At 38.0% G+C, this 12,245-nt stretch overlaps 3 protein-coding genes and 1 non-coding gene across 5 annotated transcripts; 2 read left to right on the top strand and 2 right to left on the bottom strand.

Annotated features, from left to right (window-relative positions):
- The first annotated feature begins 757 nt into the window (after positions 1–757).
- Positions 758–3,011, top strand: LOC18097294 (1-aminocyclopropane-1-carboxylate oxidase). The gene is made up of 4 exons (XM_006383779.3): positions 758–1,066; positions 1,205–1,431; positions 1,570–1,903; positions 2,420–3,011. The coding sequence occupies exons 1-4, from the start codon at positions 962–964 to the stop codon at positions 2,708–2,710; spliced, it is 957 nt and encodes a 318-aa protein (XP_006383841.1). The 5' UTR covers positions 758–961; the 3' UTR covers positions 2,711–3,011.
- A 1,526-nt stretch (positions 3,012–4,537) lies between these two features.
- LOC18097293 (protein CLMP1) lies at positions 4,538–7,660 on the bottom strand. The gene has a single exon (XM_024599865.2). The coding sequence runs from the start codon at positions 7,295–7,297 to the stop codon at positions 4,940–4,942; it is 2,358 nt and encodes a 785-aa protein (XP_024455633.1). The 5' UTR covers positions 7,298–7,660; the 3' UTR covers positions 4,538–4,939.
- A 503-nt stretch (positions 7,661–8,163) lies between these two features.
- Positions 8,164–8,292, top strand: LOC112327392 (small nucleolar RNA snoR111). The gene has a single exon (XR_002981608.1). It is a non-coding gene; the product is annotated as a small nucleolar RNA snoR111 (small nucleolar RNA).
- Positions 8,293–8,628: 336 nt separating this feature from the next.
- LOC18097292 (probable tyrosine-protein phosphatase DSP4) lies at positions 8,629–10,400 on the bottom strand. 2 transcript variants are annotated; one of them, XM_024599868.2, is made up of 5 exons: positions 9,943–10,400; positions 9,761–9,854; positions 9,331–9,409; positions 9,176–9,219; positions 8,629–9,089 (listed from the first exon to the last, which is right to left on the bottom strand). In XM_024599868.2, the coding sequence occupies exons 1-5, from the start codon at positions 10,170–10,172 to the stop codon at positions 8,892–8,894; spliced, it is 645 nt and encodes a 214-aa protein (XP_024455636.1). In that variant the 5' UTR covers positions 10,173–10,400; the 3' UTR covers positions 8,629–8,891. The 2 variants fall into 2 exon arrangements, with proteins under 2 accessions (XP_024455636.1, XP_006383839.1); XM_006383777.3 differs by having other exon boundaries at positions 9,321–9,378; positions 9,943–10,396.
- Positions 10,401–12,245: the final 1,845 nt, after the last annotated feature.

Genomic DNA, 12,245 nt, shown 5'->3' with positions numbered 1-12,245 from the left:
GATTTAACCACAGCTTGATGCTTTCAGCTCCACGAAGCAGGTCATTTCTGGTTCATCCATACACTTGGCCATTAAGCCACACTATGAAAAATCAAGTGTAGGCAAAAACATACTAGCAATGCTATCACAATCCAACCTAGCTAGTTTCATTGTAGATATTTAACTCATTTCTAGCTGGCCACACCTATAAATTATGGATTAGGATTTCACTTAACTATGAAGAAGGTGAATCCACTCAATTATAAAAAGTGAAATATTCTATTATTAACATATCCCCTTAACATTACTCAATAATAATAATAAAAAAAAAACATAAAGAAGAAGCAATTTCGTGGACACCTTCTGTAGCCAGTCGACATGGACGTGGCCTGATCTTTCAGCCACTCGAACACAAGAAAAGAAAGAGATGGGGATGCATGGAAAAAGGAATTGGCAGAATTGCCACTATTGGTCGGGCCCTTGCTTGGTCAAGTCCGGAAGGAAAGAACGTCAGCTAGGAAGTGTACAGCCACAGAGAGGTGGGGTACTGTCATACCCCATAAAAGCATAGGTCATAGCTAGCCAGAGAGATTACAACAAATTCACAAGTCACAAAATATCATAAAATCATGGCAGTAGCCTGCCTGCCAGCCAGCCAGCTTAAGCTTACCCTTCAAGACAAAAGTTGTAGGGGTCCATCGTGATGTGATCTCCATACATGCTCCACGAGTTCTGTTTATTTTATTTTCCCTGAGATTTGGATTTAGTAATTTACTTGATCCCTCTCTCTTTTTTCTTCAAGTTCTTATAGCTACCCCAACTTTTAAGCTTATTCCTTTTTTGCTTCTTAATTTTCAGGGTCTATAAATTGCATCTTCCCATCAACTCATTTCACACATAAGAGAGTTGCAACATCAGAGAGTGGAAAGAGTTTACACTTCGTGTCAGAGAAGTAGATATATAGTCAGAGAGAAAATTTAGAATGGAGACCTTCCCAGTTATTGACTTGTCAAAGCTTAATGGTGAAGAGAGGAAGCCAACCATGGAGGTGATCAATGATGCCTGTGAGAACTGGGGTTTCTTTGAGGTATCTGAAGGTTTTTTAACCTGTATATGTTTATCAACTATGTAATTCTTTGAAGTATCTTCGAAGCAGCTTGTACGTTTTAGTTATACTAACAGTCTCTTTGATGTGTTTGTTGATGTTCACTACTTGCAAATGAAGTTGGTGAACCATGGGATATCTCATGATCTCTTGGATGCTGTGGAGAGACTCACAAAAGAGCACTATAGGAAATGCATGGAGCAAAGGTTTAAGGAGATGGTGGCTAGCAAGGGTCTTGAGGCTGTTCAATCTGAAATCGATGACCTTGACTGGGAAAGCACTTTCTTCTTGCGCCACCTTCCTGAATCCAACTTGGCTGAAATCCCTGATCTTGGAGAAGATTACAGGTTACAACATTTACATTTACATCTGATTTCAATTTTCTGTGGTAGCTCCAGGAAAAGAACTGGGCTAGATCTTGATGAATGATGATCATTATTCATTAATATTCTCTGTTTAATTACTTGTTTTCCTGAATATAACAGGAAGACAATGAAGGAGTTTGCACTGGAATTGGAAGGACTCGCCGAGCAACTTTTAGACTTGCTGTGTGAGAATCTTGGGTTGGAAAAGGGGTACCTGAGAAAAGTCTTTTGTGGCTCCAAGGGACCGACTTTTGGAACCAAGGTCAGCAACTACCCTCCATGCCCTAAACCAGACCTGATCAAAGGTCTGAGGGCCCACACTGATGCTGGGGGCATCATTTTACTGTTCCAAGATGACAAGGTCAGTGGCCTCCAGCTGCTCAAGGATGGCCAATGGATCGATGTTCCGCCCATGAAACACTCCATTGTTATCAACTTAGGTGACCAACTTGAGGTACAACTATTCTCCCTTAATCGTGACCACTACTTTCCATTCTTTTTGGTCGCTTTCAATTTGTGGCTTTAAAGTGTGAGAATATGTAGTTCTGATCAAATCATGAACAATGGGCGACTATGTTTTAACAGGAATACCAAGGGAAGACAACTTTAATGAAATTTGGCATCATGGTTTAGTTTTCAGTGTCTGTTTGTCTACATGATTTCTTCTGTTTCAAGAAGAAAAAAAATAAAAAATTATTCTTTATTTTATTTACTCCCGTGTGGATGAACGGATCTTATTTGTTTTTTTTTTAAGAGTTTTTTTTTTAAAAAAAATTTGAAGATATTCTAATTTTTTTTTATGTTTTTAGGTCGATGAATATACTTAAGAGTAAAATTTTTTTTTTAAAAAAAATTTAAAAATATTATTTTAATATATTTTTAAATAAAAAAATATTTTAAAAAATAACTGTTAATATTAAACCGGCTATAATGAGTTAATATTAATTTTTTTTTTGTGTGGTTAATATAGGTAATTACCAATGGGAAATACAAGAGTGTGTTGCACCGTGTGTTAGCTCAAACAGATGGTACCAGGATGTCCATAGCATCATTCTACAACCCGGGAAGTGATGCTGTCATCTACCCAGCACCAGAACTGGTTGAGAAAGAAGAAAAGGAAAGCCAAATCTACCCGAAATTTGTGTTTGAGGACTATATGAAGCTCTATGCAGGCCTCAAGTTCCAAGCCAAGGAGCCAAGGTTTGAAGCTATGAAGGCTGTAGAATCCACAATCAACATGGGTCCAATTGCAACTGCTTAGAGAAATGGAAGTGGGTGCTGTGTTTGTGCTGATGAGGAGTGTTGAGATTCTAGTGTTGGGATTAATTAAGTCTTAATTTATCTATATTGCTCTAGCGTGGAACTTAATAGTGTTTGAATAAGCTGAAAGCCTGGACTATATATGTAGTACGTAGTTCATGTGATCATGTGTAAGGGGTTGGGGTGGTTAAGGTTTCAACAGGAGTTTATGTTGTAGAAAGAAGAACATTTCCAAAATCCTCCTTGAGACTTTGACATGTAATTTGTCCTTGAATACCATGTGCTAGTGTTCTGCTTTAAAATATTGCTTCTCTGCTGTCTTTACTCTCAACCTTGAGCTCCGTAGGCAACAATGGCGAAACTCGTTCAAGATTTTTGCTCTCTTTCTTGTTTTGTTTACAAGGGGGAGGAAGCTGGCATGAGAATTGATGATCATAGTTTTAAATAGCAGTTTGCAGTCGCAGATCACAGAGTTGGCAAATATTAAATTAAGACCGTGGCTGCTGTCATCGTGAATTCATTAATAATTCTAAATGAACCTTTTATATTAATATGCTTTTCTTACATGTTAGGATTACAATTTTACTCGAAATCAAAACCCGATTCAAACTCATCCCGAAGTATTTATAGAACATAAATTTTTGAATCAAATGTAATATATCCATTACCATTCCAAGAATAAAAACACAAAAAGTATCGATTATTTTTATTATAACAACAATTATTGTCATTTAATGGCAACAAAGTGCTTTGATTTCATTGAATAACAGCGTATATACCAGCCATCCTCTTAAATTATGATGGTAATGGTTTATACGCAACCCCCAGAGAGACTAGGGAGTGTTTTGTCTCACATCGAAGCTCCTTTCTCGGACAACCCTATAGAACGCCATCTTCCGAGTGTTGAAAAAATAGTTGAAAGATAGTTGCAACTTGCAAGGCTAAACGAATCCAGCCACGAGGAACAGTTTGCGAGAAACATGCACAGAATTGACCTACCCCTTTCATTTCAAGCAAATGCTCATGGTTCATGACGACTCTGCCATATGTTTCGCTATCAAATATGTATCATGCAATCTGAATATCTTCAACAAAATACAGGTGTTGTCATGTCAAACCATCAATAAAGAAAAAATCCAACTCATTTGCATGGTCATGCCTACAGGTTCGAAACGACAGATGGCCAATCACTCCAAACTATTCATTTATTCAACACAGTGACTTGTTGCAATCATTGAACGAATCTAATCAAATAAAAATGTCGGCTAGTTTCACTTGCCATAGCAAGACTACAATCATGTGATTATTCAACGAACTGTTCGCCAATTCAACTAACAAGATAGAAGGTGGGTGGTAATTTGGAGAGGGGTAAGCAACCATCAGCAGCTCTCACACTACCTCTTGGTTTAGGTCTTCTAGCATCAGTCCATTTTAATGTGCCGCTTGATTACAGTGGTGGCATCAACCAAACTCTCTCTAGGAGGGACAACTGGTAACACCCACCAACACAAATGAAGAACATGGTATTATAGCAAACTCAAAAACTTTAGAACAGATTATTCATCCTTGGCGACTGAGTTAAAGTACAGCCAGGTTATTTATCAAGGGAAAAAAAGAGTAGAAATCCTCAGTCTAATGGATGGACAGCAGTAACAGAAACAGGATATGCAGAAGGGTTGCTTGGATGCTCATGGGTACCTTAACATGACATACTACATGGAATCCTTTCCTTCCTTTTAAAGAGGAAGAAGATTTAACTTGATTCAACACCAAATCTTCATTTCTATCATAAGAAAAAAAAATTCCTACATGCTACAACCAGAATATCAACAAATTAAAACACTAAGAGAATCAATAATTAAAGCACAACCATCTGCAACAACTACAACCAGTATAGCCCGTGTTCCATAAAATCAAGAATTCATTATTTGACCACGCTAATGTCAAAAATCCTAGGAGCATAAAATTGTTTATGGAAAACTCATTGGTATTCAAACAGAAAAACATCACTTCCAAAGTTAACATGAAGACTTTGCAATGCAAATATTGTAAATATCTGTTGAGGTACACTCCTTTTCAATGCTGAGACCCAAACAGTCAATTCCAGAATTCATCCTCCAGCAGAGAGAAAAGAACTTCTTTCCCCCGGCTTTATGATCATTAATGAGAGCACAAGGAGGTTATTCATGGATGCCATTGCACACTAAGGAAACATCAGTCTATACTTCTATCATGCTTTATTTAACTCACTCTTATCTGCTCCATTAACATTATCAGTGTTTGAATTCTGAACCTTTTTGTCATCTCCTTCAGCTGCATTTCCATTGGAGCAATGGTTCTTCAAAACCATTGAAATGTCAGCGTCAGATGCTCCAGCAAGCCCAAAGCGCTCAACTGCAGCATCAAGTTTATTCTTCCAACCATCCATTCCTAACTTGCACTCAACTTGGGATCGTTCAAAAAGCATGTTACCCCAGAAAAGATGTATCTGTGATCTCATCACTGCTGCTTGTTCAGCTGCTTCTTCTGGCGTAATCTCACCCTGAGCACCACTTTCAGAGGACTCGCATTCAACATTACTTCCTAGTTTCTTTCTTCTTCTCAACATTTCATCCTTCTTGCTTGCACTTGGATCTTTTAGCTCGTTTGCTTTCTGCTCCTCCAGCTTCTCCCACATCTCAGTTGCTGCTTTCATCTTCTCCTCTGCACTGTCAAAGAGTTTAAGAGTTTCCACAGAGTCCCAGCTTGAGAGATCTATTTTATTAGCAAGAGCAAATGACCAATGAAGTTTGGCCATTTCAAATTGCTGCTGCCCCAATGCCAGCAAACCCTCATAAAAGTCAGGCTTGATCGAGAGTGCTTCCTCATACTTCTCCCTGGCCAAAGAATAACTCTCCTTTACCCAGCCATAAGCTGCTTGAAGCTGTGCAGACACAACCTCCTTTCCAGCAGACTCGTCTACGGGTATGCGTTTTCTTGCTGCACACATATGGACATTTCCCCAATTGAAAAAAGCCAAAGCAGCCACTTCCTGGAACTTTGAGGCAGCCTTGTCAAAAAGGCTTTGAGCTTCTTCACTTGTTACTGTCTCCTCAAGAGCATCTGAACAAAGCTCCATCCCAAGTTCATGCAAGTCAATATGAGCATCTGGGTCAATACCAACATGGGTGCGAAATAGTTGAGCAAACTCAAACAACCAATCATCCATCTCTACTTCCTTGCTTTCTGGATCTTCTGAAGCTCCTGGTTGCTCCTTTGTAGTTTCTTTCTCTGCCTTATCAATTTCAGTATCAACCACTTCTAACACAGATTCACCAAGAGATGAATGCGACCCACTTTCACCCCCCTTGTTCTCTTCACTCTCAAGAGGCTTCTCATCCTCCTCCTCCTCTTCTTCCAGTAATGTTGGCTCTTGCTCTGGACTCACCTCAACAACATGCAATCTCAACATTCCAACTGAATCAGTTTTATCTGCATCAGGCTCCTTTACCAGAAGGCTGTCTACAGAGGACTCTGCCAATCTGAGTTCAGTTGTGCATGTTATAGTCACCAAATCCCCATCAGTATCTTTGTATTTGATCAAAACTGACTTGGATGATGGAAAACGCTTGCTCACCATCTCCCTTAGCCCTTTAAAAGTACAATTAACTGGCATCTGTGCTAGCCTTATGTCATGGTCATAGACAAGTTTCAATGGTCTTAATCGAACTGCCACCTCTGAAACCTGTCTAGGCAACGACATTGAGGAAGATAGGGACTCCTTTCCCTGTCTATCCTTTCCTGGATTAGCAGAAGCTTTTGAAGAATCACTGAAAGGCTTCAACACAAGTTTCGGTAACTGGTTTTTGGTCACAGTACCATTTTCACTGATCGAATCCATCAGAGGCTTTTCCATCTTATTACTAGGAGATACAACAGATCCCCCAGGTAGTGCAGCTGCCTTCTTCGAAACTGGCCGGGCTGGTAAACAAGGCCCAAGACCACCAATTGGGGCACCACGCACCGCAGATGCCCCCAAGGCAGCGGGGGATGGACGACTCTGGAGGTCCTGCTGAGCCTCTTGGCGAGGACCAAACGCAGTCCTCAATCTCTGAGTAATATCCAAAGCATCACGGTGATTTGGATCAGCCCCTAACAAAACCTGAACATCCTGCATAGCCATTTCATACTTCCCTATGGCCTCAAATGCACGAGCCCTCCTAAGAAGAGCCCTTACAAACTGAGGCTGCACTTGAAGTGCCATAGTACACTCAGCAATAACAGTATCATAATCAATAGGTTTCATTTGCATCAAACAAGCAGCCCTATTGCTATGAAACACAGCACGATCAGGGTGTGTTTTGGGAGTTAAGCGAAGGGCATTGTCATATTGTTCAAGAGCACCTGCATAGTCCTTGTTCTGAAACCTCTTGTTCCCTTCTTCTTTAAGCTCATGGGCTCTTTTCAAAAATATTGAAGAGTCTAAACCAATACCCCCATTAGCATTTGGGATAGCTTTTGAATTTGAATTACCATTATTTTCCCCACTTAATGCTTGGTTTGCACCAGCACCAATTCCCTTCTTTTTCTTACCTCCAGATTTCCCCATATAATTATACCTTCCCTAACTCACAAAATCTCAAGAACCCAATTGGAAAATTACTTACTTGAGCTTAAATTCAATCAAAATAACATTGAAAGCCGCAATCTTTGAGCTATGATTATAAAGGGGCATAGAGAAAAGAGTACTTACAGTTATTGAAAAACTTAAAGTCGATGCCTTTACAGCATGAAAAGGCTCAAAAGAGCTGAGTTTGAGAAGGGTTTTGAGAAACGTTGAGCTGGAGTTCAGTTCAGTGTAGGATTAGATGGGGTTTTGGGGACCTTCAAAGAAAACCCTAGAAGATGCTGGTAGGGATCAGTTTATTGGATCCAATAATCTAATATGGACTCCGTTGTGAAGTTATTGTCAGCCGTTTGATCTGATGACCCTTTAGAAGAGAAAAATCCGACTTTTGGGCTAGCAACCCAATTGGATATTCATCACATCATGCATGGCCCAGAGGATCTAGTCTAGTGGGAGATAAACACGTTGTAGCACAGATACGTCAATATGAGAATTTCAAAGGGTGATATGGTAATAGTAAAAAGGCTTCTAGGGTTTTATCATTCCTTTATAAAAACCTCTGTGACCTCATGTAAACCATCCCGCAGACCCTAGGAACTAGCGGTGTCACTTCAAAAAAATTTCTGCCTGTGTCTTAATGGATTGTTGTTTTTGAATTTGAAGCAATGATCTTCAACATCGAAACAACATTTTTTATTCCCTGACCCTTACAAGGGGCTCTGTTTTCTTAGTTTTTGTTTAGAGCAACGTTTTTATGCATCAAAACTTGAGTTTTCTGGTCTATACTTCAAGGGGTCGTGTTTCTTTTGCTTAAAGTGAAGATCTTTAGCATCAAAGCCTCAGTTCTGTCAATGGGATGAGAGACGGATACAGTGTCTCTTTCGCTCGAAAGAACAGAGGTAGAACAAATGTAATGGCCGAGATATCGTTTCAGTCGTCATTCTTTGATTGACGATTCGATTGTTGCTCGTCCACATTTCTTTCACTTTCATTTTACAATGAATTGTTTTTTTTATTGAATTGATTCTTTTTGTGATTAAAAATAATCTTTTTCGATCATTTGAACAGATCGGAGGTAATCATATTTGAGGATTTGGTTTATTCCTTTTGGGTTTTGAAAATATTTATTCAAATTGTCTTCTAATATAGTTCCGCCGATGTAGCGTCTTTCGGATACAAGAATCAGCAACATAACTGGAACTGGATGCCCTTGATTCAAATTTTGACTTGGAAAACTCTTTTTAAAATATTTTTTTATTTAAAAATACATGAAAATATTATTTTATTTTTTATTTTTAACACAACAAAAAAAATAAAAAAATTCTCGAAAGATACTGGATTTCAAGTTTGTACTAATTTGCTTAGGACAGTGAGAACCATGTAAAGATACTGGGTTTCAGGTCCAATTTCCTTAGACATTTGCATCAGGTACAGCACAACACAATAAGATGGGGGGAAGAAGAAACAGAACACTAGGAATACTGATATCCTCTAGCTTCCGGTACCATTGAACTTGAATCAGTTTCTGCACTCGTCAATCTCGTACAGACACTCTTATCCTCGCTAGGTTTATATATTATCTGTTTGCAGAAGATCTGGTTGAGGAAAAGGACAATGGTAAATTCTTAAAGCTTGAAATGTCAAACAACTCCATAAACCTCTGATCTGACACTCTAGCCTTGGCTGCTGCGTATCTCTGGTATTCATCAAATATAGATGACAAGCACCATCTTTGCAACTTTCTCAAACATCCCACAAGGCATCCAGTACGATGCTGGAAATAGACCAAAGATCCAACTATCAGCACAAGCACATACGTTTTTTCTAAGAAAGCAGAGCAAAGTAATATAAGCAAGGTACCTTTCCTCGCTTGCAATGAACTAAGACAGGGTGATTCTTTACATCTGGTATGGCAAAAAGACGAGCATGAGCATGAGCATGAGCATATTGTAAAACAAGCAAACTGCGAACGACAAGTCTAAAAAGTTGGAAGCTTTCAAGATACCAAGGATTACTTTCAATGCTTCGCGGATTGTTTCCTCTGGAATGTTTGCAAAAGATTCCTGTCCACTCCGCATTATCAATTGCCATCAACTTGGAGAGAAGAATATTGTTTCAAATGCAAAGAATATAATCCTACAATTCTCAACTCTTAAGAGCAGAAGGCCAATATTGTTTCAAACCTAGTCAATTGCACAATAAAGAAGTTTCTTCCTGGTGAAATTTTTATTATTATTATTTAAAAATTTCATGGCCGGGCTATCCTGATACCATCTTTTTAGTCATGTTTTTACATCAACATGAGATTATGGAACACTAAATATGCAAACTTTTACTCATTATGATTAATCAACCAAACATTTGAAAATCCAAAATTGTAATTATTCTTGAAAAAATTTAAGAAAAGCAAATACTTTTTCTTAAAAAGAAAAAATAGGAAAGTACCTTGCACATTTCAATTCCAAACTGAAAAATCCGAATTCCATTATCCTTCAAGAACTCATAATTTGCTTCTGGATATGGTTCTGGGCACAAATATCTTTATAAAGAAGAAGAAGATGATGATGAAGAAGATTAAAGCCATTTAAAATAAAATAGTAAAGTAGATGAAGGTGGTGGATGCTTACAGAATGGAACGTAGACCTAGGGATTGCAAGAAGCTGAAATTAGCAGAATCAGGGAAACCCGACCTAAATATTCCATTATCCACCATCGCAAAATTCAGCGGTGGCACCAACAGCTCTTCTTCTCCCTCCCTCTCCTCTCCCATGGCCGGCCGATTATTATCTGCCGGCGAGACCTCAATCAGACTCCCTCTCTCCCCCCCTCCTAAATCACTCCTGCTACCAACTCTCATTTTCCGCTTTCGCGCCAAAAAAAGAGAGAAGATAGGATCTTTTTTATATAATTATAAGAATGAATCTGCAAAGAGGGGTTTCCTTAAAAAGGAGGGATCGCAGAAAGACAGGAGTGCTTCGCCCCATCAATGGGATTCTTCAGATTAGATTGCACACAACTTTGAACTCTAGTACCCAATGATGGACTGACAAGTGTGTAACATGCTCCCTTTTTTTCCTCTTCTTTGAAATATTTTCGCGTGTTTTGCCTAAGTATTCAGGCAGTGTTTGTTTTTTTTTTTTTTTCACTATATTGTTGAAAAATTTGTTTTTTTAAATTTAATATTTTTAGATTATTTTTATGCATAAAATAAATTTTAAAAAATAAAAACTATATTATTATGATATATTTTCAAAGAAAAAACAATTTAGAAACAACCACTATCACTATTAAACACTACACTAGTTATGAAACTAATTCAAATTAAAGCTTTTGATTTTGATTAGATAGCACTTAACCTGTAAGATAAATTGAGTTTAGCATAACAACTCCAATTTGATTTAACATAAAACCCAAAAACCTTCCTGTTGGGGATATATTTATAAAACAATATTAAACATAAGGATCAAAATAGCTTTTTTCTAAAAATCTAGGCACTAAAAAACTATTTTTAGCTGTTATTCTTTGGGCACTAAACGGCCGGCAGGGTATGCTTTGGGTGCAGGTCTATAAGGGTATGAAATATCGGCAAAATGGGCTGAATACTCTTCTATTATTATCTATATTTTCATGCTATAATCTTAAGTATGTATAAGACTTCATCAAGAAAAATGGACGGATCAAGTGGATTAATTAATAGACAAGTCTTTAATATATAAATATGCAAAAGTACTGAAGACGTCAGCGCCAATACTAATAGAATGATAAAAGAGGTTAATGGGAGCCTCCATTAATGGTGGTGGTGGTGGTGGTGGTGGCTGCTTAAAGAAATGAATTTGAGGACGTGACGGTGGAGGATTACTTGCTAGCTTATGTAATATATGTATATAGTTCACCATGCAAGAGAAAGGATTCATTAATTATTTAATCTCTGATACTAACATATTATTAGGATAAGAGTGTCGGCATGCGTTTATGGCGAGGACATCTGCTCTTTTGTTCTATGTTTTATTCTTCATGCTTTTTTAGCATTTGTTATATCGGTTTATAAATCAAAGACATGCTTAATTCTATCAACACATTAGGACAATTTCTTGATCTACCCCCCATCTCTAGTTAAAAATACATCCGAGTCATAGTTGGAAGCACATGTCGGCTTATGGCCGAGTTAAAAAAAAAATATAAAAAAAAAACAACATGTTTGTCCTAATCAGAAATCTAGATTCATTCGTTAACCTGATCGACGCCAGTTTAATCCAGTCAGAACCAAACCCTCGACCCGTTGATTTTCCTGTGAAACTCTTCTTTTTAATCTTTATCCCGGGGCAAGCCTGGTGCAAATTGGGCAGACACCCTTCATAGCATTTTCCAGTCTTTGATTGAGATGAGACGATTATTTTTTTCCATGTGGGTTATCAGCCTCCCCAAAAAGTAGGAAGCTCCTGAGTCCTGACAATGAAATCTCAAGGCTACCAGCATCTTCATTTTTCAAGTCTATCCTGATAATAATAATCATCGTCACTTGCTAGGACCACAATTAATTGAAGGCTTTGCAGCTTTTTAAAAGCTCTAAATGTGTGGTTTTCCAAAAGTAGAGAATGGAGCATCTCAAAGCATCCCTCGTGCTAAAAAGCAAGCTCTGTTAATTTTGGAGTTTAATTTCCAATGTTATACCTCCTGGCTTCCACAACTTTGTACCAAATTATTGTCCATCCCAAGACTAAATTTTATAATTCATCTATTCCAAAAGCTGCTTCATCAACGAATGATTGTAGAAGAGAGTCGAATTTCAACGAGTGCTTTCCACCTGCATAAAAAAAATTAATTCACTCATTGTATAAATATTTCTTCACAGAAATAACTTAATCAATTGCACATAGGTTTAGGGAATGAACCATGCAATAGATTAGCATTAAGATCAAGAGTTTCTAAG

This window comes from Populus trichocarpa, chromosome 4 (assembly GCF_000002775.5).
Source record: "Populus trichocarpa isolate Nisqually-1 chromosome 4, P.trichocarpa_v4.1, whole genome shotgun sequence".
Classification (NCBI taxonomy): Eukaryota; Viridiplantae; Streptophyta; class Magnoliopsida; order Malpighiales; family Salicaceae; genus Populus; species Populus trichocarpa.
Note: the sequence above shows the minus strand (reverse complement) of the source record. Positions and strands in the feature narration are given on the sequence as shown.